This window comes from Bos mutus, chromosome 18 (genome assembly GCF_027580195.1).
Source record: "Bos mutus isolate GX-2022 chromosome 18, NWIPB_WYAK_1.1, whole genome shotgun sequence".
In the NCBI taxonomy this organism is placed as follows: Eukaryota; Metazoa; Chordata; class Mammalia; order Artiodactyla; family Bovidae; genus Bos; species Bos mutus.
In genome coordinates, this window is record NC_091634.1 from 8514674 (window position 1) to 8538110 (window position 23437).

General features: G+C 52.2%; 1 protein-coding gene across 3 annotated transcripts in view; it reads right to left on the minus strand.

Annotated features, from left to right (window-relative positions):
• Nucleotides 1–9099: 9099 nt before the first annotated feature.
• DHX34 (DExH-box helicase 34) overlaps nt 9100–23437 on the minus strand; it is a 31433-nt gene continuing 17095 nt past the window's right edge. For 2 of the 3 annotated variants that reach the window (XM_005900927.3, XM_070387431.1), the window contains exons 9-17: nt 23008–23109; nt 20341–20583; nt 19973–20146; nt 19519–19636; nt 17297–17403; nt 16210–16491; nt 14978–15154; nt 14625–14763; nt 9100–13948 (exon numbers count right to left, since the gene is read on the minus strand). In XM_005900927.3, coding sequence (XP_005900989.2) covers nt 13815–13948; nt 14625–14763; nt 14978–15154; nt 16210–16491; nt 17297–17403; nt 19519–19636; nt 19973–20146; nt 20341–20583; nt 23008–23109 — 1476 coding nt within the window. In that variant the 3' untranslated portion in view covers nt 9100–13814. The remainder of the gene's footprint in view (nt 13949–14624; nt 14764–14977; nt 15155–16209; nt 16492–17296; nt 17404–19518; nt 19637–19972; nt 20147–20340; nt 20584–23007; nt 23110–23437) is intronic. The other variant, XM_070387432.1, reaches the window with a different exon arrangement.

Genomic DNA, 23437 nt, shown 5'->3' on the forward strand with positions numbered 1-23437 from the left:
TTTACACGCACACTCACACCACAAAGCTCCCACTCACACACACGCAAGTTCGTTCACACTTGTGCTCACACACACCAGTGTTCGCACTCTCCCAGACTCCCAGCATGTCACACCCGTGTGCAGCGTGCCCACAGGACTGGGGCAGAGGCTGACACACACACAGTCAAGCAGGAGGCTTCGCTGGTGACCCAGGCAAAGTTCCAGAAGCAGACTTGCCCAGAACTCTCCTCGGAAACAGCCAGACAGCAGGGAGGTCATGAATCCAGACTCCAGCCCACCATTTCTGGGTTCAAATCCCCACTCTGATACTTACCAGCCATGCAACACACACTCGGACATCTCAGACAGGCTTGGAGACATGTCGAGACCCTCACCGCCTCCTTCAAGCGCCGCCTCCCCACCCCCACCCCCCACCCACACACACACACATCTCCTAAGAAGCTGCACTGTGCAAACAAGGAAACTGAGGCTTGGGGCCCCGGGTCTTCTCTGTCCAAGGCTGCGTTAGGCCTGAGATGACTGGTGTGAAGGGGCCTGGCAGAGTTCCCGGGCCTGATTTCATGACCCAGGAGACCCAAATCCTAAGACTGTAAAAGGAGACTTTGTTCATTCATTCATTCATTCGCTCAGCAGATGTCTTCTGCCCACTCGCTGCCCAGCTCCAGGGAGAGCCACTCGGCCCTGGATGAGGTGGTCATGGGTCAAACGTGCCCCATCCAAACGTGCTTCAGTCGTGTCCAACTCTTGCAATGCTATAGACTGTAGCCCTCCAGGCTCCCTGTCCGTGGGCTTCTCCAGGCAAGAATACTGGAGTGGGTTGCCATGCGCTGCTCCAGGGGATCTTCCTGACCCAGGGATCAAACCTGCATCTCTTATACCTCCTGCATTGGCAGGCAGGTTCTTCCACTAGCGCCACCTGGGAGCCCACTTCATCTGAACATCAGTTGCTATTGATTCTGGGGTCAGATGGTCCTGCATTTGTTCCCAAGACGCCAGTGTGGATTCTAAGATGCTTAGGTCTGGACCTTGTTTGTGGTAAATGACCAACTCCGTCCCCCTTCGGGGCATCTGTCCTGGCTCTTCCCTGTGCCTGGGACACCCTCCTGGCTCACAGGTCAGCTCTGTGAAGACACAGGAACAGCCAAAGCAAAGGATCCCCTTCCATTCACCACTCTCTCTCACCAGCTCCTTCCCTGACCACTGTCAGCCCCTCCCTGGAACTCTCTCCATCACCTATTTGCCCATCTCCTTGGGGGCTTCCCTGGTGGCTCAGATGGTAAAGAATCTGCTTGCAATGCAGGAGACCTGGGTTCAATCCCTGGGTCAGGAAGACCCCCTGGAGAAGGGAATGGCAACCCACCCCAGTATTCTTGCCTGGAGAATCCCATGGACAGAAGAACCTGGCCAGCTACAATCTATGGGGTCATAAAGAGTCATTGACGACTGCATGACTAACACTTATTGGCTGGAATCTCAGCCCTTCTGGAAGGCAGGAACTTGTTTTTCTCCGTCACTGCAGTGACCTGGAGCATCAGACAGCACCTTACACCCAGCAGGTGCCTGGGAAACAGGTAGAGAGCAGAGAAAGCAATTCTGTAGTTCTGAGAGCTGCTTTTCCTCATCATTCATTCCTCCTGGCCGCAGGCATATCCTGGGCACTCACCCTCTGCTCATCAGTGAACAAGACAGAGACCCTGCCCTGGGGCGGAGGTCGACATCCTAGTGGGGAAGACCCATGATGAACACATCATTTAGTCTGTTAGAAGCTGAGGGTGTCTTAAGAAGCAGAGCAGGGTAGGGATGTGGAGTGCCAACGCTTCTTTCATTCATTTATTTACCTGGAACTGCTTGCAATGTAGGAGATGCAGGTTTGATCCCTGGGTTGGGAAGATCCCTTGGAGAAGGAAATGGCAACCCACTCCAGTATTCTTGCCTGGGAAATCCCATGGACAGAGAAGCCTGGAGGGCTACAGTCCATGCGGTCACAAAGAATTGGACATGTCAGTTCAGTTCAGTTCAGTCGCTCAGTCGTGTCCGACTCTTTGCGACCCCATGAATTGTAGCACGCCAGGCCTCCCTGTCCACCACCAACTCCCGGAGTTCACTCAGACTCATGTCCATCGAGTCAGTGATGCCATCCAGCCATCTCATCCTCTGTCATCCCCTTCTCCTCTTGCCCCCAATCCCTCCCAGCATCAGGCCAAAGTACTGGAGTTTCAGCTTTAGCATCATTCCTTCCAAAGAACATGAATGAGCGACTAAAACAACCAAAGACTGTTCTAGGAGCTTTATATCTACCAACTCAGTAAACTCTTACACTAAACCCCAGGAGGAGGTGTGATCACTGACCCCATTTCCCAGATGAAGAAACTGAGGCCCAGAGAGGTGAAATCGTTCACCCGGAGTCACAGAGCTGGAGAGTGGAGGTTGCCGTTCTAACCAGCATAGTCTGGCAGCTCAGAAGCCTGTGCATTAACCACTTGCTTCACTGCCTCTCATTAAAAAAAAAAAAAATACTAATTCTAAGAATCCATGATTTTTAAAGGGCCTACCACAAACTGCTTTCTGAGTCAGATATTGTTCCAGTGACTGTGATTAGAGTTTGTCTCTCCCCAAACTTTCGGGGACTGAAATGGGATGGATGTGAGCTAGACAGCAAGAAGGACTTCCAGTGGCTTCCCTGGTGACTCAGATGGTAAAGACTCTGCCTGCAATGCAGGAGACTTGGGTTTGATCCCTGGGTCGGGAAGATTCCCTGGAGAAGGAAATGGCTACACACTCTAGTAGTATTGGCTGAAGAATCCCATGAACAGAGGAGCCGGGCCCATAGGATCGCCAAGAGTCTGGGAGGTCGTGTCTGAACACACACACACACACACACACACACACACACACACACACGGGAGGATTAGAGGGAGGGGACAGGGCTGGGCCAAGCTGACAGCAACTCCGAGGGGAAGCTCTCACACTGTTGTGACCTGGCCTGGCTGGCGAGGGGGCAGCTTGGGGGTTGGCAAGTGGGGGAGAGGACGCTCCTCTCTCCCCTCCCCCACCTTTTCCAGCGCCGACTGGAAATACCTTTCATTTAATCCTCTCTAATTAAACCAATTGAATGTGCCATGGGGGAGAAGAGAAATTGGACGGAAGGTTAATTGTAACTAAAAATACCTCCCCCACTGCCTGGGGTGAGGAACCAGCTGAACTGCTTTCTGGGGCAGGCTGTGCAGTGGGTGGGTGTTGCTGAGTGGGCCGGCCCAGGGAGGTGGGGACTCTAACGGGTCTACGGCGTGGCCTGCATGCCGGGTGGTAGTAGGTCCGGGTGGTGGTGTGTGTGTGTGTGTGTGCGTGGCTGCTGGTGTAGTGGCTGCCACCAGGACTGCGTCCGCCGCCGAGCCTGTTCCTGAAAGGGATGTATGTCATTGATGAAGGGCTGCGTGATGGCTGTGGCTGTCACGCCGTCCCTCGATATAGGTTGTATGCCTCCGTGTGAGCGTGTGTCCATAACTACGAGCCTCTGGGTGGACTGTGGGGCACGATGGGTCTTTGTAACTGGGGACCACCTTGTGTGTGTCCATAGCCTTGGCTGTGTCCCCACCGCAGCTCTTCTCTGCAGACCAGACCTCATGGTGGCCGCCCCTGAACTGGGCAACTTAAATGCAGTGGGGAATCATCGGATCCGGGAGGCTGGGACCAAGACGTGGCACCGAGCAGCCGAAGGCCAGGTGGGCGTGACCACCGCGTGTGGGCGTGGCCACCACGAGGGACAGCCCCGCAAACAGCAATCAGAAGAGGCCTTGGTAGTTGATTTTGACACTCTTAAGGGGAAAATAGATATCCTGTCCGCTAAGTTCTTACTTGGTCTGTATGCGTGGAAGAGTTCTGGGTCTAGTGAAACAAAGTCAAACCTGAATCCTAAAACCGGATAATCACAGTTCCTCTATCAATCCCCAGGTCACAGATACAGTACTCCTTGAATAAGGAGAGACCAGGACCCCTCAAGGAAGGACCCCAGTACTCTGACCCAAATTCATACTGTGAATCTTTTTACCAGTTTTCCCAAAAGGGACTTACAGCCTTTGACCAGGGTCACTGTGCATTGGGGGAAAATAAATAATCAGACCTTCAGGGACTTCCAGACACTGGTATCTGAGCTAACGCTGATTTCTGAAGACCTCAAATGTCACCGTGGCCATCAGTCAGAGGGGCCTCATGGATTTCAGGTGATCAGTTTTTATTCTGCTCAGATGTGTCTAACCATGGCCCAGGGCATCCCCAAACCCATCGTGTGATAACTTGCCCGATTCTGGAATGCACAATTGAGATACACATTCTCAACAGCTGGCAGAATGCCCACCTTGGTGTCTGACTGGGATGGTGGACGAGGCCACGGGGCTACCTGGTATGGTCCATAGCTGTGTCTGGGGATGTGTCTGGGTGGGATCCTGTGGCCAAGCGAGTCTTTATAACTGGGGACCTCCTTGTACACAGCAATCTCTCTCTATGCGTGGCTTTGTAGCCTCTTGTGAGTTTCGTGTCCACAGCAGTGTGGGGTCGTCCTGCGCGAACGCACTAGAATGTAGGACCAGGCAATGAGCCCGGGCTTCCTCCAGAGGGCGCTGGGGAGCCAGAAAGATAGCAGACTTGTGCCTGCTAAGTCGCTTCAATCGTGTCCGACTCTTTGCGACCCTACGAACTGTAGCCCACCAGGCTCCTCTGTCCATGGGATTCTCCAGGCAAGAATACCAGAGTGGATTGCCATGCCCTTTTCCAGGGGATCTCTCCGACCCAGGGCTCGAATCCACGTTTCTTATGTCTCCTGCATTGGCAGGCGGGTTCTTTACCACTAGCGCCACCTGGGTGGCTTTAATGAGATATAATTCACATGCTATAAAATTCACCGATTGAAAGTGTATAGTTCAGTGCCTTTGGTGTCTTCATAGAGTTGTGCTTCCCTCACCACAGTCGATTCTAGAACATTTTCATCACTCCCTAAATAAACTCTCAACCACTTAGCACTCACTTTTGATTCCCCATCCCAACGCCCAGTCCCAGTCAACCACCGATCCCTTCTCTGACTCTATGGATTTGCCTATTCTGGACATTTCTTATTAAGCAAAATATAATAAATGTGAATCTTTTGATTATACATGAAATTATACTACATGAAGGCTTTTGAGTCTCCCTTCTTTCACTCAGCATAGTATTTTCAAGGTTCCTCCGGCTCATGGCTGATAATATGCCATTGTCTTGGAAGAATGTAGAGTGGAGAAAGCACAGAATTGGGTTTGCGCTTTGCCCCTCAGACTGCCACGTGGAAAGTGGACTGGGGGGTGTTATGAGTGGAATTCTGTCCCCCAAAGAGATACACTGAAATCCTCACCTGTGAACGTGACCTCATTTAGAAAGAGAGTCTTAGCAGATGGTCAAGTTCAGATGAGGTCATGGGGGGTGGGCCTTAATCCAACATGACTGTTAATATGTTCCTTATAAAAATGTTGCTTATTAAAAGGGAACATTTGGACACGGACAGACACTCCAGAAGGAAAAGACAGTCACGTGAAGACGGAGGACTGCAGTGGTGTAGATACAAGCCAAGAAATGCCAAAGATTGCCAGCAAATCAGCAGAAGTTGGGCAAGGACATGCTTCTCCTGTAGGTTTCGGGGGTGATAGGCCAGGGCAGGGACGTGGGGAAAGGATCTGGGGAAATAGGGCCAATCTTTTTTTTGTGATGCACAGCCTTGTCTAATTGCAGCATGTGCGATCTAGCTCCCCAATCAGGGATTGAGCCCAGGTCCCCTGTGCTGGGAGTGTGGAGTGTTCACTACTGTACCACCAGGGAAGTCCCAGGGCCAGACTTTTTAGAAGTGAGAGCACCACCCAATTTCTACATGGCACCTGAAGATAAAGTGCTGAACCCTTGGCTAGTGGCAGGCAGGGAAATGGCAGAACGCACTTGATCCTATAGAAGATGTTTGCTTTGGCATTGGGGGTGGGAAAAGGAGGTTGCTGCTACTGCTGCTGCCAAGTCGCTTCAGTCGTGTCCGACTCTGTGCGACCCCATAGACAGCAGCCCACCAGGCTCCCCCGTCCCTGGGATTCTCCAGGCAAGAACACTGGAGTGGGTTGCCATTTCCTTCTCCAATGCATGAAAGTGAAAAGTGAAAATGAAGTCACTCAGTCATGTCCAACTTTTAGCAACCTCATGGACTGCAGCCCACCAGGCTCCTCCTCCATGGATTTTCCAGGCAAGAGTACTGGAGTGGGGTGCCATTGCCTTCTCCGAAAAGGAGGTTAGTCCTGGGAAAAAAGGAGTGAGCCATTGGCTGCTGATTATTATTAAGATGAGGACAACCTAGATGAAGACCAAAGACTAACCACTGAGGTCACCACTGACCTTGGCCAAAGCAGTTGTGAGTGTGTGTGTGTGTGTGTGTGTGTGTGTGTAGGGGGGACCCTGGGAGAAGAGGACATGTTGGGAGTCTTCTATGTGAGCCCAAGGGTTTTACTGGGTGTCATCGTGTGTCCTCTTCATTTAATTCTTCTCTGTAGCTAATCATGAGTATTTCTCCAGGTCATTCTAAATTCTTTCTAAATTAAATTTGCTGGAAGCTGTGAAATATCGCTTTGTTTGGTGTGCCATTCTAATGATTGTTAAAAAGCCTATTTCCTATTCCACTTCTGGGCTGTTTCTGGTCTTTTTCTTCCAATAGCATAATAGCAAACATCTTTGCATATTCTTTTTTGCAGAAATTCTTTTTTTTTTAAGTTTTCTCCATTATATAAAATTTAGAAAAGCTGGAAAAAGTGATAAGAAGGGGAAAAAAGTCCTCTGGAATGCCACACCCAAGAGGCTTTGAGCATGAGGTCAGTTCGATGAGTCCCATCGTGAATGGAGGCAGAGCCTATATGCTTTCTGCACAAAGCATCCAAACACAGACACACTCCAGTTACTACAGGTGCGTCTGACCCCTGGGTTAGTGGACACAGAGGCCTCCCTCCCCCGTGACCATGACCATGATTCCCTCTGTCCTATACAGCGCTCTGATGGACCTGCCTTGCACTTGCCTCTTTCTTATGCTTTTCCCCAAACTCCTGGCCATTTCCTTAGGGTACATTCCCAAGAGTACAAGCACTGGGTCAAAAGTTAAGAGCATTTGTCAGAAGTCTTGAGCACCGATTGCAGAATGTCCTCTCCTTTGAACCATCTGTGCCCAAGCATGCATGCTAAGTCGTTTCAGTCATGTCCAAATCTTTGTGACCCCATGGACTGTAGCCCACCAGGCTCCTCTGTCCATGGGATTCTCCAGGCGAGAACACTGGAGTGGGTGGCCATGCCCTCCTCCAGAGATCTTCCCAACCCAGGGATCAAATCAGTGTCTCTTACGTCTCCTGCATTGGCAGGTGGGTTCTTTACCACTAGGGACACCTGGGAAGCTCTTTGAACCATCTGTATTTCTCTCCAATTTCCAGGTGAAGTTGCATGCACTTTGGTGTGATTGCAAACACCCAAATAATGCTAACTATGTGCCAGGTCCTGTTCTAAGCGTTTTATATAACATATATGGATTCACGTAATCTTTTCAGATGCACTTAATCTTTGAAACAATCCAGCAAGAAAGATATTCTCATTACCCTCCATTATGCAGATGGAACAGCTGATGCCCAGAGAGGTTGGGTAACCTGTCCAAGGTTGCACAGCAAGTATGTAGCAGGGCTAGGATTTGAATCTAGATCATCTGGCTCCTGAGTCCATTTTCTTTTTTTTAATACTTATTTTTATTTCTTTACTTTGGCTAGTATTAGTGCCACCGAGTATTAGTTGTGGCACGTGGGATCTTTAGTTGTGGTATGCAAATTCATAATTGTTTGTTGCACGTGGGACCTAGTTCCCTGACCAGGGATCGAACCCAGGGCCCCTGCATTGGGAGCTCTGAGTCTTAGCCACTGGACCACCAGGTGAGTCCCCTAGTCCATGTTGAGTCCATGAGTCTACCCTGAGTGGAGACTTTGCTTTTTCTACAACCAAGGAGAGCTCCAGGGCGAAATTTACTCAGCCATCACTCAACTGATGAGAGTCTTTGTGGCTTCGAATTTTCTGTCATAATGAGGTAGATCCAGGTTTTATGGGGCCTGAGGTTCATACGATTTGGGGCGCCCTATTTTGGAAAAATATAGAACTACCAAAGCATAAGATGCAGGATCTTGAAAAAGGTCTGAACAAGGGTCCTGAGGCCTCGGATGGCACTAGCATCACAGTAAAGTCCCCTCTAGAGAAATAGCCGAAGCAAGTAGAACAGAACCACGTCACGCAGTCTGCGCATGCGTGCAAGTGTTTGCGGCGGAAAGCTTCCTAAGAGCCAAGTTTAGACTTCCCGTCCAGGTTGCTAGAGCAGTTGCTGCTGCTGCTCCTGCTAAGCCACTTCAGTCGTGTCCGACTCTGTGCTACCCCATAGACGGCAGCCTACCAGGCTCCCCTGTCCACGGGATTCTCCAGGCAAGAACACCAGAGTGGGTTGCCATTTCCTTCTCCAGCCCGGGACATAATACGTGCTCAGTAAATAGTTGTGGGATATCTTTAACAGGACACAGAAACACTAATTGTACAGGAAGATTGGACAAACTGAAGTATGTTAAGACGAATAACTTCTGCTCTTCAACAGACATCGTTAAAATAGAAAGGCAAACCACAAATAAAAAGACACTGGGAGTACAGACATTCAACACGCATTTGTATCCAGACTATATAAAGAACCTCTGCAAATGAGGGGGAAAAAAGACAACCCAACAGAAAATAGATCTAACATATAAATGGGTGCTACACAAAAGAGGTGATCCAAATATCCAACATGAAAAGATGCCCCACGTCATCATTTGTCATCAGGGAACAGAGAAATGCAAATTAAAAACCACAATGTGGATCTACTGGAACACTCATACTGTGAGAGGGAAGGTAAATGGATGAACCACTTGGAACACTGTTTAGCGGTTTCTTTTAAACATAAACATAACTCACCTTCAGTGTAGCAATTACTTAAGGCAGCAATTTCGGTCATTAAGTGTTTACCCAAGGGAAATGACAACAGGTCCACATGAAACCTTACATGTGAACATTCATAGCAACTTTATTTCATAAATAGTACCTCCCCACTGGAAATAACCCAAACATTTAGAGAATGAAGAGGCTGTGGCATATTCAGACAATGGAATACCACAAAAAGGACATGCTGTATGACTCCATTTATGTGAAATTCTAGAAAAGAGAAATCTAATAAATGGTGACAGAGAAAAGATCAGCCTGGGGCTGAGGTTGGCGTGAGACACTGACCATAAGAGGCAGGAACCATGGAACTTTCTGGAGTGTTGAAAATGTTCTGTCTTGATTGGGATGGTGGTTACACAGGTGTGTTTGCCAAAATGAACTGACATTTTATTGTATGTAAACTGGACCTCAATACATTTAAAAAGAAAACCTCTCTTTCCTGCCTCCCCACCCCTCCTCTCCCTCCCTCCCTTTTGCAGAGATGACCATTAGTTAAGTTTGCTGTGAATCTGTTACAGCTGGTGTGTAATGCTATTCAGTTACGTGAGCAAATGCAAACAAAGGGCTTCTGCGTATGCAAAGGGCTTCCCGGGTGGGTGGGTGGCTCGGGGTAAAGAATCAGCCTTACCAACGTAGGAGACATAATAGATGTGGGTTCATGCCTGGGTTGAGAAGATCCCCTGGAGGAAGAAATGGCAACCTGCTCCAGTATTCTTGTTTGGAGAATCCCATGAATACCATAGCCTGGCAGGCCATGGGGTCGCAAACAGTTGGACACGACTACGCACGCACGCACGCACGCACACAAAATGTTTCCATTTTTCAAAAAATGGGATCATCTGACACATGGTTCTGTAACTTGCTCGCTTTCACTTAGTATAACTTAGAGATATTTTTTGTGTCAGTACAAAGCCTGCTTTTGTTCGGCATGTCTGCATAGTGGTCCATTACATTGGGTGGGTTTTATTAATATTTAAGCAGTTTCATATGGAGAGACATTTAAGCTGTTTCCCATCTTTTGCTCCTACAAATAAAGCTGGCATGAATATCCTTGACCATATGTCATTTCCAGACATAAGTGTATCTATAGGATAACTTCCTGGAGGTGGAATCACTAGTCCAAGGGAAGGGGCATTTTTACATGTCATTTGATAGATTCTCTCGAACATCCTTCCAAACAGGCTGTACTGAATTAATCATTCTTATTTTCCCTAATTGCGAGTGAATCTTAGCATCTTTGTACACTGTTCTGGGCCATTTCTATTTCCTCTTCTGTGTGGACTCAAATCTTTTGACTCTGTCCTTCCTAGGTTCTTTGTCATTTTCTTATTGGTTTGTAGCAGCTCTTTATATATTCTAGACCTTAAGCTTCAATTCATCATAGATGTTACAAACACCTCTCCCAGTCTGCTGCTTGTCTTTTGGCTTTATGATGACTTTACCCCCTCAAAACATTTCCTTTATTGTCTCTATCCCTTTTCTGTTATGGCCCCTGAAAATGACTTCCCAACTCAAGGTATTGAAACTAGAGAAATAGGGATTTCCCTGGTGGCGCAGTGGATAAGAATCTGCCTGCCAATGCAGGGGACGTGTGTTGACCCCTGGTCTGGGAAGATTCCACATGCCACAGAGAAACTAAACCTGTGGGTCACAGCTACTGAGCCTGAGCTCTGGAGTCCGTTCTCTGCAATAAGAGAAGCCGTGGCAATGAGAAGCAGGCACAATGCAATGAAGAGGAGCCCCTGCTCTTACTAGAGAGACTGCACAGCAAGGAAGACCCGGTCCAACCAAAAATTAAAATAAAATACATTCTACAAGATTTTAAAATATGTGAAAGAAGGGAGGAAACTCTAAATGCCCAGAGATGGCCGTAAGAGCATCTATCAGAATGGGGTCACAGCTCCTCAACGGTGAATTCTATGGCCTTCCTTAACAGTTCCAGAGGCTCTTACTATCCATTAGTTCCCCAGGGAAACGTGTCTATTCTGATAGGTGACCCAGACTGAGCCGGATTAAGTGCTGGCGAGGCTGTTAGGGAAATGGGTGCTTTCATCTTCTTTGAGGGGAATTTGTACAACTTCACTGTAGCAGGATCTTTCAAAATGCAAAGTTGATAGGCATTCATTCACCAACCTTTAAAAATCTGCTCTTGAAGCATGATATACGGCAAAGTGCATGGATCTTTGGCTTGGTGAATCTTCCCAGCAAATGAAACCTACCTGTGCCACCAGCACCCAGACCAAGAAACAAACCTTGAGCGCCCCCTCCAGCAGCCTGGTTGGTGCTGCCCCGCCCCGTCCCCAACCCCCATTAGGTTGCATGGAGCTGTGGTTTAGGCCCTTCTGTTGTAAGAATTTGCTTAACTATTCTTTTGTCGAGAAGCATTTGGCGGGGTTCCAGTTACAAATAGTGCTATTGCCAACACACAACATACTTGTGCGCTTCTGCGGAGTGTGTGTTTACAAGTGGAACTGCCGGGTCATAGAGGACGTGCCCAGGTTCAATTTTAGGAGATTCTTGAATTTTTTTCCCAGTCATTTTACCAATTAACGCTCCCACCAGCAACATATGGCAACTCTGCTTGTGCCACATACGGACTTAGCACTGGGTTTTTTACGTTAGCCATTCTAATGAGCGTTATTGAGATATTTATTGCGGTTTTAATTGCGTTTCCCTGACAGCTAATGATGGCAAGTCTTTTTTCATGGGCTTATTAACCATGTTTTCCTATTTTTGGGGGTTTATATTCAGTATTTGCCACTTATAAAGCAGTTGTCTTATTGATTTGAATTTTTTGTATAACATAGTTTCTATATTTATGTAATATGTACAATTATATGACATATCTGTCATATATATATAGTATTTTCTCCAAGTCTACACTTGCCTTTGCATTTTTGTTATTTTTCTTAGTATCTTTTGTAGGGCAGTTTTCTAATTTTGACTTAGTTCAATTACCACTTTATTACTTGCACTTTAATTTTTATTATATTATTAATGATTCTAATTATTAAATTTTATTTTTATATTTATTTATTAAACTTAAGTCCAGGACTTCTATATCAAAAGGAACCTTCTGAGAAAAATAGTTTGGCTGCATTCATTTGTCAGAGAGAAAAGAACGCTGGAACAGAGAAGTTAGGGGCTTTATCCAAGGCCAGGAGGTGTTGAAATCTGTCAAACGCCTTTTCTGTTTTTAATGGGGTGAATCATTAAGTGAAAGTGAAGTCACTCAGTCGTGTCCGACTCTTTGCGACCCCATGGACTGTAGCCTATCAGGCTCCTCCGTCCATGGGATTTTCCAGGCAAGAGTGCTGGAGTGGATTGCCATTTCCTTCTCCAGGGGATCTTCCCGACCCAGGAATCGAACCAGGGTCTCCCACATTGCGGGTAGACGCTTTACCGTCTGAGCCACCAGGGAAGCCCCTGAATCATATTAACTGCCTTTCAAATGTTAAATCGACTTTGTTTCGCTCGAGTAAATGCCCCCTGGCCACGATGTAGTACTGTTCTTTTTATCTGTGGCTGACTGAACTGCCAAAGCTTGAGGAAGGGGTTCTGGGTCTGGTTCTGACATCAGGGCAGTGCTGGCCCAGAGCCGTCCTCCTCCACACTGTGAACAAGCCGCTGTTGAGTGTCATGCCTTCAGTCCCTGTCTGCTGGAGGTCACCAGTGAACCCATCCAAGCCTGTCCTCTGCGTCTCTAACTACGGATTAAATTGCCTTAGTATTAAGTTGGCCAAAAAGTGCATTCGAGTTTTTCTGTAGGCTGCTATGAAAAACCCAAATGAATTTTTTTGCCAACCCAACAGATACACAGCACTGTGCCATTTATCTATTTCTTCTGGAGCTCAGGTGGTTTGTGTTTCTGTTTCTTTCTTGCTGGGTCTCTTGTTCTTTCCTCTACCCCACGATGATCTCTGTCTTGACCACATCCATCCTGCCATCACCCAGATTTCAAACTGAGTCGTAGAATTTACTTGCAGTGTTGTTCACAGCATTCCATCTCCTTTTCACTTCCGTGGGGAGACGTGGTCGGGGAGCCAGAGGGGACGGCTGAGAACTGCCCACGGACAGCACAGCAGAATGGGCCCCGTGACCAGGCAGCCCGTGGGCCCACAGAACACTGACCTCCCCTCACCCAGCTCCCAAAGCCACACACGTGAATGCGCCAGGCCGGGGTCTCTGAGTTCGAGGGAAAGCAGAGGCCATGAGACAGACTCAGAGAGAGCAGTCGCCAGGGGCAATCAGACCCTGGACCTGGAGTCTGAGGTCCCTGCTCAGCCTCAACTCCCGGGATCTACCCCAGGACACATCAGGTGGCCGCTGCAACAGGAGGGATAAGAGTCAGGCCATGGGAAGGACCAGCAGAGACGGTTGCTGATTCCTGGATGTGTGTGCGCATGTGCTCAGTCACATCTATGTGACCCCATGGACTGTAGCCCGCCAGGCTCCTCTGTCCATGGGGATTCTCCAGGCAAATATACTGGCGTGGGTTGCCATTTCCTTCTCCAGGGGATCTTCCTGACCCAGGGATCCAACCCGCTTCTCCTGCATCTCTTGCATTGGTAGGCGGGTTCTTTACCACTGCGCCACCTGGGAAGCGCACTTTATGGACGGGCAGGCTTTCAGACCCAAGTCCATCCGTGAGAGTTTATTCACGTATTTATGCTCCCTCCACCTCGGGGCTGGGCCCAGACCACAGTTCCGAGCCTAGGCTGGGGGCGAGGGCGGCAGTCCTGGCCTTGGCCCTGGTCCGGGATGGGCTGGGTTCACACGTGCTGCCTCCGGTGCCGCAGGATTTCCGTGGGCGTGAACAGAAAGTCCTTCTGGCAGGCCTCGCAGTGGTAAGGCTTCTGCAGAGCAGATGCCTTCTGGGGGGGCTCGGGGGCAGCTTCCTCAGCCCCTAGGGGAGAGGAGAAGGGGGTTGGGGGCCGTGCTCCACTACGTGCTCTCATTCCCACCCAAATTCCAGGAATCTCTGTGGCTCAGGCTCTCTCCTGGCCTCTGCAGAACTCCAGCTCTGCCTCCTCCGGGAAGCCTTCCCTGATTAATACACACACACAGAGGCAAGTCTTTACTCTGTGTCCCCACGGGGTGAGAGAGACAGAGAAAAACACAAGTGGAGACACAGAGACTGAAAGAGACAGAGAGAGCCCTGGAGTGGGACCACATGGCCCCGCAGCCATCTCCCCGTGAGCGCGTGTGTGTGGCGTGGGACGCACCAGAGCCAACTCTGCCCAGGTCTGCCCACTGTGGCGTCCTCTGGGTTACAACAGGATGGATGTGGCCGAGGCAGAGACGGCTCGGGGACAACAGAGAAAAAGAAACAGGCAGAGAGACAGAAAAGCAGAGGCAGGTCAGAGAGGCGGCAGCAGAGACCAGAGAGACAGACAGAGACACGCGAATGAGGTGGCTCCAGGCCCTCCGTGTCCCATGCTCTGGGTCTCAGTGACAGAGCCCATCGTGGCACCAGCCACCAGCCAGGCAGAGGGTTGAGGACACCCAGATGCATGGAAAGAACCCCAGGCTGGACCGACAGCTGGGCAGACACAGGCATCCGGGCCACGCCCCAGCCTCACCTGGGGGGCCGCCCTGCGGAGCCTCAGGGCAGGTGTTCTCATGGGCGATGCGCTCCAGGGGCGTCAGGGGCATGTGCAGGCCGCAGTGCGGGCAGGTCCAGAAAGTGCGGAGACAGTCGCTGTACAGGTCCGCGTCGCTCTGTGACAGCCAGCTGTGTCAGGGCTTAGCTCCCTGCCCCACTCCCCACCACCAGCCTGGGACCTTCCCAGAAGCCCTCAGGGCTGGCAGGCCCTTTCTGAAACTGCATCTCTGGACTAAGCTGGAATGTGGGTTGGGGGTGCCAGGGGGAATCTCTAAAATCTCACTTTCAGGGGCAGGAGGACGAGGGGCCAAGGTGCGCGTCTGTGCTCACCGTGAGGCAGTTGTAGGTAAGGAAGTCAGTGACTGCGTAGCCCCCTTTGGTGGGGTGGGGGGACGGGGTAGAGTTGCCAAAGAGGCCAGGGAGACTGGGGGCAGCTGTGATGGTCTGGGGTCCCACATAGAGGTTCTGGGCTTCCAGCCCTGTGAGCCGCCGGAGGCTGTAGGAAACCTGAGCAAAGAGAGACAGAAGATAGAGCAGACAGACTCTATCAGCAGACAGGAGATAGGTAGACATAATGGGAGCACCTGGATCCAGCTGTGCCTGAAGTACACCCCTGGACTTTTCAGTTAAGGAGGCCAATTGCTTAAGCCACTCACACCCTGGTTTAAGATACTCATGACCAAAGGCTTGTCTAGAACACTCCCTTACCTGCTCTCCCCAGGCCCCTTCCCTCCTCATCCCTTGTGGGAACACATTCAGACCTCAAGTCTGACCCTCAAGTGTGGCCACCTTGCCCCTTCTCTGGCATGTCAGCCCATTCCCCTTTCTCCAGTCCTCTGGGTCCCACCACATCCATGTGTAGTAGAATCAGAAGCAATTCTCAACCCGCACACCACATAAAGAAGTGGGGGTTCGGTTCCAAGCATGCTCTCTGTCCAATTCTTCCCATCTGTCTTTCATGTACCTCACAGCTTCTCTCTCATATCTCGCATGCCCTTAACTGCTACCAAGGGGTAATCTGCACCCCAGATGCGGAGAAGGCAATGGCACCCTACTCCAGCGCTCTTGCCTGGAAAATCCCATGGACGGAGGAGCCTGGTGGGCTGCAGTCCATGGGATCTCAAAGAGTCAGACATGACTGAGCGACTTCACTTTCACTTTTCACTTTCCTGCACTGGAGAAGAAAATGGCAACCCACTCCAGTGTTCTTGCCTGGAGAGTCCCAGGGATGGCGGAGCCTGGTGGGCTGCCGTTTATGGGGTCGCACAGAGTCAGACACGACTAAAGTGACTTAGCAGCAGCAGCAGCACCCCAGATGCAGCAGATATTAATACACATCTGTTGAATGAGGGCTGCAGGGGTTAAGGGGGTGGCTCCTGGGGTCAAATCTTGGGTTCACCCTTACCAGCTGTGTGACCTTGAGCCTGTCATCAACTTCTCTGGTTTGAAAACCCCCAAATGTGGGTGTCTCGATGAGCTGGAAGCCAGGGCCCTCCGGAGCCTTCATCCCTGTGGCTGACGGCCCCTCCAGCCAAGGGGGCAGGTGCACAGTAGGCGGGTACCTTGGATGTCATGAACTGCAGCAGCTCCCTGCTCAGGGCCGCCACCTCCTTGTGGTTGACAGGGGCTTCCTCCTCCTCCTCTTCGTCCTCCAGCCGCCGCCGGGCCTGGTGGGCCAGCTGCCGGTCCAGGGCGCTTTCCCAGTGGGCCCGGAGCCGCAGGGAAGCTGCCAGGAGCCGGACAGCACTCTCAGTGTCTGCGAGCTGGAGCTCCAGCCAGCCATCGGCCACCAGGCGGGAGCAGTCACCATTGGTGTCCAGGGACCGGCTGAACAGCAGGAGGGACTGGAAGAGAGGGGGCAGCAGACAGGAAGCAGTGGACAGGCATCTTAGAGCGGCGCCCGCCTGCGTGGGCTCCTGCGCACCCCCCATTCACCCAGCCCATCCTCAGTCCCCACCACCATCCGCTCCTGTCCTGTGATTGCAGTCGGCTCCTCGCTGGGCTCGCGGACTCTGCCCCATGTCAGTCCCTGATCCAGCTCTGCTCAGAACGCTCTGGTGGTGGGGAGGAGGGAGATCTGGTCTCACCTGCCACCCTGACCTCACCTCAGCCTCTCTCCCCCACCCTGACTCTGCTCCAGCTGTTCCCTGTTCACACCCTGCACGTGGTGCTCCAGGGCCTTTGCACTTGCTCTTCCCTCTGCCTAGGTCGCTCTTCCCCCAGAGAGCCCTACAGCCCTCCCACCTTCAGGCCTTTGCTGACTGCACCTTCTCAATGAGGCCCACCCAGATGGCCTAATTCCAGGCTAGAACCTCTCCCCTCCCCAGTCCCTTTACCCTGTTCTTTTCGCGCTCTGCTTTATCATTCAGTGCTGCACTGCGTTTATGCTACTGCCCGCCCTTCCCAGCTAGATGTGAGCTCCGGGGGCGCAGGGACCGGGTCCCGCCTTGTGTGTCTTCCCCAAGCGCTGGCACCAGGCAGGCGCTCGGCCAGTAATGAATGGATACCAGGAGAAGGAGACAGCAGCCAGCCTGGGGGAAGATGGCTCCTCCAGGCCCACCCCCACCCCCGGGGGCCCCCTGCCCCGAGGAACACACCCATGGCGCCCGGCAGTTGGGAGGGAGGCGGGGAGGCTGGGATGGGACCCACCTGTAGAGCGGGAATGCGGACACAGTTCACCAGGTATGGTTTGTTGGTCTCCAGGAGGGAGACGAAGGTGACAAGCTGGTGCTTGCTGCTCATCTTGTCCCTGTCATCTGAGAGGGTCAAGGGGACAGCTCAGCATCCTCTCCCCACCCCACCACCCCCCACACACACCCGTCAATCCCCCCAGGGGCGGTCTGTCCCCCTCCCACTATTCAAGTGAAGTGAAGTGTTAGTCACTACAGTTGTGTCTGACTCTTTGCGACCCCATGGACTGCTGCCCGCAAGGCTCCTCTGTCTGTGGGATTTCCCAGGCAAGAATACTGGAGTGGGTAGCCATGCCCTTCTCCAGGGGATCTTCCCGACCCAGGGATCAAACCCGGGTCTCCTGCACTGTAGGTAGATTCTTTACCATCTGAGCCACCAGGGAAGCCCCATTCAAATAGCCACACAAAGAACATGCCTAAGGATAAAATGTCTGTGGCATGTTCTTAAACACTCCACCAAGCTGAATGTGATTTCGGCTATTCAGTGATATTAAGAATTGTTGCTAATTTTGTTAGGGCTGATGGATGACAGTACTGTGGTGATACAAAATAACAGTCCTTATGAATAGGATTTTTATTATCATTACTAACTGGTAAGATGTCTGGGACCTGCTTTAACATGCTCCAGCAAAGACAGGGGAAAAAATCAAGGAGACAGAATAAACAAGGATGGAAAATCCTGACAGCTGCAGCTGGGTAAGGTCACAGAGGGTTCATCACAGTCTCTCTACTTAAAAGATACCTGGAACTTCCCAAATGTTTTCAAAAAGGAGAAAAACGGGATTTTCTGGTGGCTCAGGGGTAAACAATCCACCTACCAAGGCAGGAGACATGGGTTTGATCTCTGATCCAGTAAGATCCCACGTGTCCGCAGAGCTACTAAGCCCATGCACCACAACTGCTGAGCCTGTACTCTAGAGGCTGGGAGCCGCAACGAGAAGCCTGCGCACCACAGCTAGAGAAAAGCCCATGCAGCAACAAAGACCCAGCACAGCCAAAAATAAATAAAAAGAAGAAAAACAATGTACAGTAAGTCCCCTACATACAAACATTTGCAACATACGTTGCAAACTTTCAAAGATGAGAACATATTATAAACCTATTACAGTACTACATAACTGATTGTGTTAAATGGGTCCTAGCTGTGTTAAGACCTATAAACAAACAGGACTTAAGAACATGTTCTTGGAACGGAACTTGTTCATATGCAGGTGACTTACTGTAATAGGAAGAGGATAAATTGACTAGGAATTTACACAACTTAAAGATTAGAGGGACTTCCCTGGTGGTCCAGTGGCTAAAAGTCTGAGCTCCCAATACAGGGGGCCCAGGTTCGATCCCTGGTCAGGGAAATGGATCTCACACAGCCCAACTAAGAGTTCGAATGCCTCAACTAAGACCCAGTGCAGTCAAACAAATAAATAAACATTTAAAAAAAAAATGTCGTGTCGATGTATGGCAGAAACTAACATGATACTGTAAAGCAATCCTCCTTCATAAAGAATAAATACATTTTTTTTACAAAGAAAAAGATTAGCGAGAAAATTTCAAATTCTATCTTTGGTGTTTAAAATCATACACTTTATCTTGTGGGGTTAGTATTTGCCATTTTAACGCAGTGTGTTTCTCTCTTTACAAACAAGAGAAGGATGAGTTGTGTTTCAGCGCTCAGACAAAGCACACATCGCTGAAGGTGTGAAGCCTGCACCCGGGGAAGGGCACCCCCTGCAGACCGGCCTGGCCTGAGTGCAGCCTCAGCAGAGGCCACCTTGTGGCCTGGATCCCACTGGAAGGTAGACCGAATGCAGCTGCCTGAACACTAGGGCTGGGGGCCCACCCGCCCTGAGAAGGACCAAGCCCCGAGGTTCACGGAGCTCCCTTGACTCCTCTCCTGGAAGGCGCTGCTCTAATGGCGCAAACCTCAGGCCTTGGGATGGGCTCCGGGCAGCCAGCACCACATGGGGAGGGCGAGGCTCGGCAGGGAGAGGGGTGGGCGCCCAAGGCCACCCAGCCAGGGGTGGCTCTTGGGACCTGCAAGCCTCAGGTCAGCAGCGCCAGGGAAGGCGGAGTGTGGGAGGTGAGAGGGGGTAATCCCCGACGGCAAGCAGCACCCCAAGATCACTGTGCCCCCCACACCCCCAGCGGCAGGCCTCTCCCCAGCCCCGCCTGGGCTCCTGGTACCTCGGCTCCCATCGCTGCCCCTGGCCGCCTGCTCCTGCGCGTGCAGCACCTCAGGGCTGTTGGTGAAGACGCAGGTGGGGTGCAGCACAACGCCCTGCTTGGTCTGGGTGTGGAAGATCTGGAGGAGTAGAAGGCGGATGCCAGGGGACGGAGGCTCAGACCTGCTCTTCCTGCTGCCAGGTTCCCTCCTCCTCATCTCAACGCAAAACTCCCTCCTCCAGGAAGCCCTCCCTGATTCCTTCCCATGCTGATCAGGTCCCCCTGTTCCCTCAGCTCCTGGGTCCCCATCCCACTCTGGGTCACTGTCTGGGCACGAGTCTCTCCCCTGCCCCCATCATTAGACTGCACCCCACAAGGACAGAGCCAGGGCTGCCTCAGTCACTGCTGTAACCCCAGCACAGAGCAGGCGCTGGGAAGGGATGACAGATGACAAGACACAGATGAGGAGACACACTTGGTCCGAGTCCTTCCGGCTGCTGTTGAACGGGTCGGGGACGGCGAGCTGCGGGTAGAGGCCCCGGCCGAGCACCAGCTTGAGCAGGGCCATCTGGTCCCGAGTCAGGGCCTGGGCCGAGCTGGCGGCCGCGTGCAGCTGCTCCAGATTGTGCCGGAGCTTAAACTTCACGTCCTGGGGGGAACACAGGGGGAGGTGGGTTCCTGAGGCCCTCCCCACTGCCCAAGGGGCTGGTACTGGAATCTGGGGATCCCAGGGGTCCGGAAGACACCTGTCCACGGAAACCTACCTACTGAGATGAGGAGTCCCCGCTCTGATAAACACCATCCCCACCGCCCCAGGCCCCAGACTGCCCCATGGCGCCCTACCTGGATGTCCACGCTGTCGCCGGCCCCCCGGGAGGCTGAGCCGCCCCGGTCCTCGTCGCTGGACCAGCCGTCCTGGTCGTCCTGGACTCGCAGCACTTTGCGCTTGCGCCCCACGCCCTCCTCGTGCCGGCGCTTCAGCTGGTAGAGCGCCTGGCGCTCCCGCCGCTGCTGCAGCCGACTATAGCTGTCTCCCGGCTGCGGGGCCTGGGCCCCGGCCAGCAGCCCATGGTCCTCCAACAGCTCCTGGGAGCAGATAGAGCCCGAGTGAGGGACACGGTCAGGTGCACTCTGGGCCCAGATGCACTTTCCTGTTGGGGGCCTGCAGCTGGCTGGCACGTGACCTCACCCTTAGAGCCACCATTGTCCTCAAATGACAAACGGGGACACTCCTGGGAACTCCCAGCTGGGGCTGAAAGGGGCTATATGAGAACCACTCTCTGGGAATTCCTTGGTGGTCCTAGGACTTGGCACTTTCACTGCCAGGGCCCAAATTCAATCCCTGGTCAGGGAACCAAAGACAACAACTCTTTACATGGTGCTGGGCACGTAACTGTTCTAGAAAAGAGAACTGTCTTCGTTGCTGGCCAACGGAACACCCAGGCCGAGGGACAGGAGGGAGGAGACCAGGCTGGGTGACCATTACCATTCAGGGTCCTCCCTGGGGGCTCAGGTCACACACCCTCTCCACCCAGCTGTCCCCGGGCTCTGGTTACATGCCCACCTGCCCCTCCAGGCCTGCACCAGCCCCATGAGGTTCCTACACTAAAATGCTTCTCGGAGTGTGGTACTTTGGCCAGTAGCAGCAGCAGCATCTGGGATCATCTGGAAAGTTGTCACAAATACTGGGGCTTCCCTGGTGGCTCAGTGGCAAAGAACCCGGCTGCCAAAACAAGCGACTCAGGTCCGATCCCTGGTCTGGGAAGGTCCCACATGCCTCGGAGCGAGCCTCTGCACCACAACTACTGAGCCTGCGCTCTAGAGCCCGAGAGCCTCAGTTACTGAGCCATACACCCTAGATCCCGTGCTCTGCAGCAAGAGAAGCCACTACAATGAGAGGTCTGCGCGCCGCAACTAGAGAGCAGCCCCCACTCGCCACAACTGGAGAAAAGCCCACGCGGCAACGAAGACCCTGCACAGTCAAAAATAAATAAATAAATAAAATTACTTAAAAAAAGAAATGCCAAGACCTGCGCCCCACCCAGAATGACTGAATCAGAATCTCCGAGGTGGGGGTGGGGGGCAGTGGGGTGTGGAATCTAGAAATCATGGACCGTCCCCGTGATTCCAACGCCCCTGAGAGACCTCCTGCCCACGCCTCCAGAAACAGCCTCCCAGGGACCCTACTGGATTGACCCTCTGTTTCCCATTGAGCCCCAACCAATGAGAAGAGACAGGATATCTGATGGGACACAGAGAGTGAGAGAAGGAAAAGCACCCCCACTTACCTGTTCCTCAGCATCTGGGGCCCAACAAAGGTTGAACCACCACTCTTTAGAAAGTCAGAGACGTTGAGAGATGATGTCAAGTACGAAGGGGATGTGTGAACGTGGGGACCCATTAACGCACGGGAGGCCTTGGTGGTGACTGCGCACTGAGGTCTGCAGCCAAGGAGAACGGCTACCTCAGAGGCTGTTTTATTTTCATTCCGTGGCATGCCACACAACAGGGGGCTAGAATTCGCCAGCACCAGAGCTTTTTTGTGCTCGAAGGGAAAGATGCCCATGGAATATTAAGGACACAAACCACCTGCAGAACCGCATCTTAATAATAACAATAAAAATTGCAGGGCTTCCCTGGTGGTCCAGTGGTTACAAATCCACGGAGCAATGCAGGGGACATCAGCTCGCTCCCTGGTCCGGGAAGATCCCACACGCTGCAGAGTAACTAAGTCCAGCGCCACAGCTCCTGAAGCCCACCCACCCGAGAGCCTGTGCTGCACAAGTGAAGCCACGGCAGTGAGAGGCCCGAGCACCACAACTAGAGAGCAGCCCCGCTCGCAGCAACTAGAGAAAGCCCGCACTCAGCAAGGAAGACCCAGCACAGCCCAAATAAATGAATAAAGTAGACATAAAGAAAATCTGCAACGTTTTAACTCATTTAGTCCTCACAGGAATGCTGGAGGTAGGGCTATTTTTTGCTTCCCCATTTTCTGAGGGAGAAGCTGAGGCCCTGAGAGGCCCAGTAACTTGCCCGTGGTTGAACTGCTAGCAAGCGGCAGAGCTCAGACTCAGTGCTGAGGTGTCCCGCTCCTGATGGTGCCTCCAAACACCACTAGGGAAGCCCACCCACCCGAAAGCCCACCCACCCTAGAGCCCGTGCTCCACACCTCCCAGCACGCGGCCTGCGTGGCCACCTCAGCACCCCAGCTTGAGAACAAGGTTTTTTGTGAGGATGTGACTCGTGACGGCAGACCTTGTCCACCCCTCCAGGAAGCCCTCCTCGATTTTCACCTCTTTGCCCTGGCCCCACCCCACACTAGCCATGTGATGGTGGGGGAGGTGGGTGTGGGGAGGGGATCTGACGATGCTGTCAGAGAAGAAGAGATGCCACGCTGTGGAGAGTGTTCACGCATACTCTCCCTCTACCTCCTCCCACACCCATGTCCCAAGTCTGTTCCTGGCTGCCTTCCCCGGGGGGCCAGCCCCCACCCCTTCTCCCAGACCTCACCTTGAACTGGCGCCGCAGGTTGGCCATCTCGTATAGCCGGTGCTCCTCGATGCCCCGGTGGCGGCACCACTTGCGTGAGTTTCTGCCCCGTTCAGATTTCACCTGAGTGGAGGTCCAGACCCCAGGAGGTCAGGGCCTGACCAGCTGAGGAAAGGGGTGGGGGGTGCCGACCCACCACCCAGACAAGCCGCAACACCAGCCACTGGAAAGATGTGAGGCTGGCGGGAGCCCTCCCTCAGCGACACCTGCTCTCCTTCTTCTCAGCCCAATGCCTCCTCCTACAGGAAGTCCTCCCAGACTACACAGGGTCAGACAGCCCTCTGGGGCTCTCAGAGGCCCCTGGACTCCCCACTGCAGCCCATTCTGGGTGGTCACTGACCAGGGACAATCTGCCTCTCTGTGCTGGACTGGGAGTCCAGGAGGGCAGGGC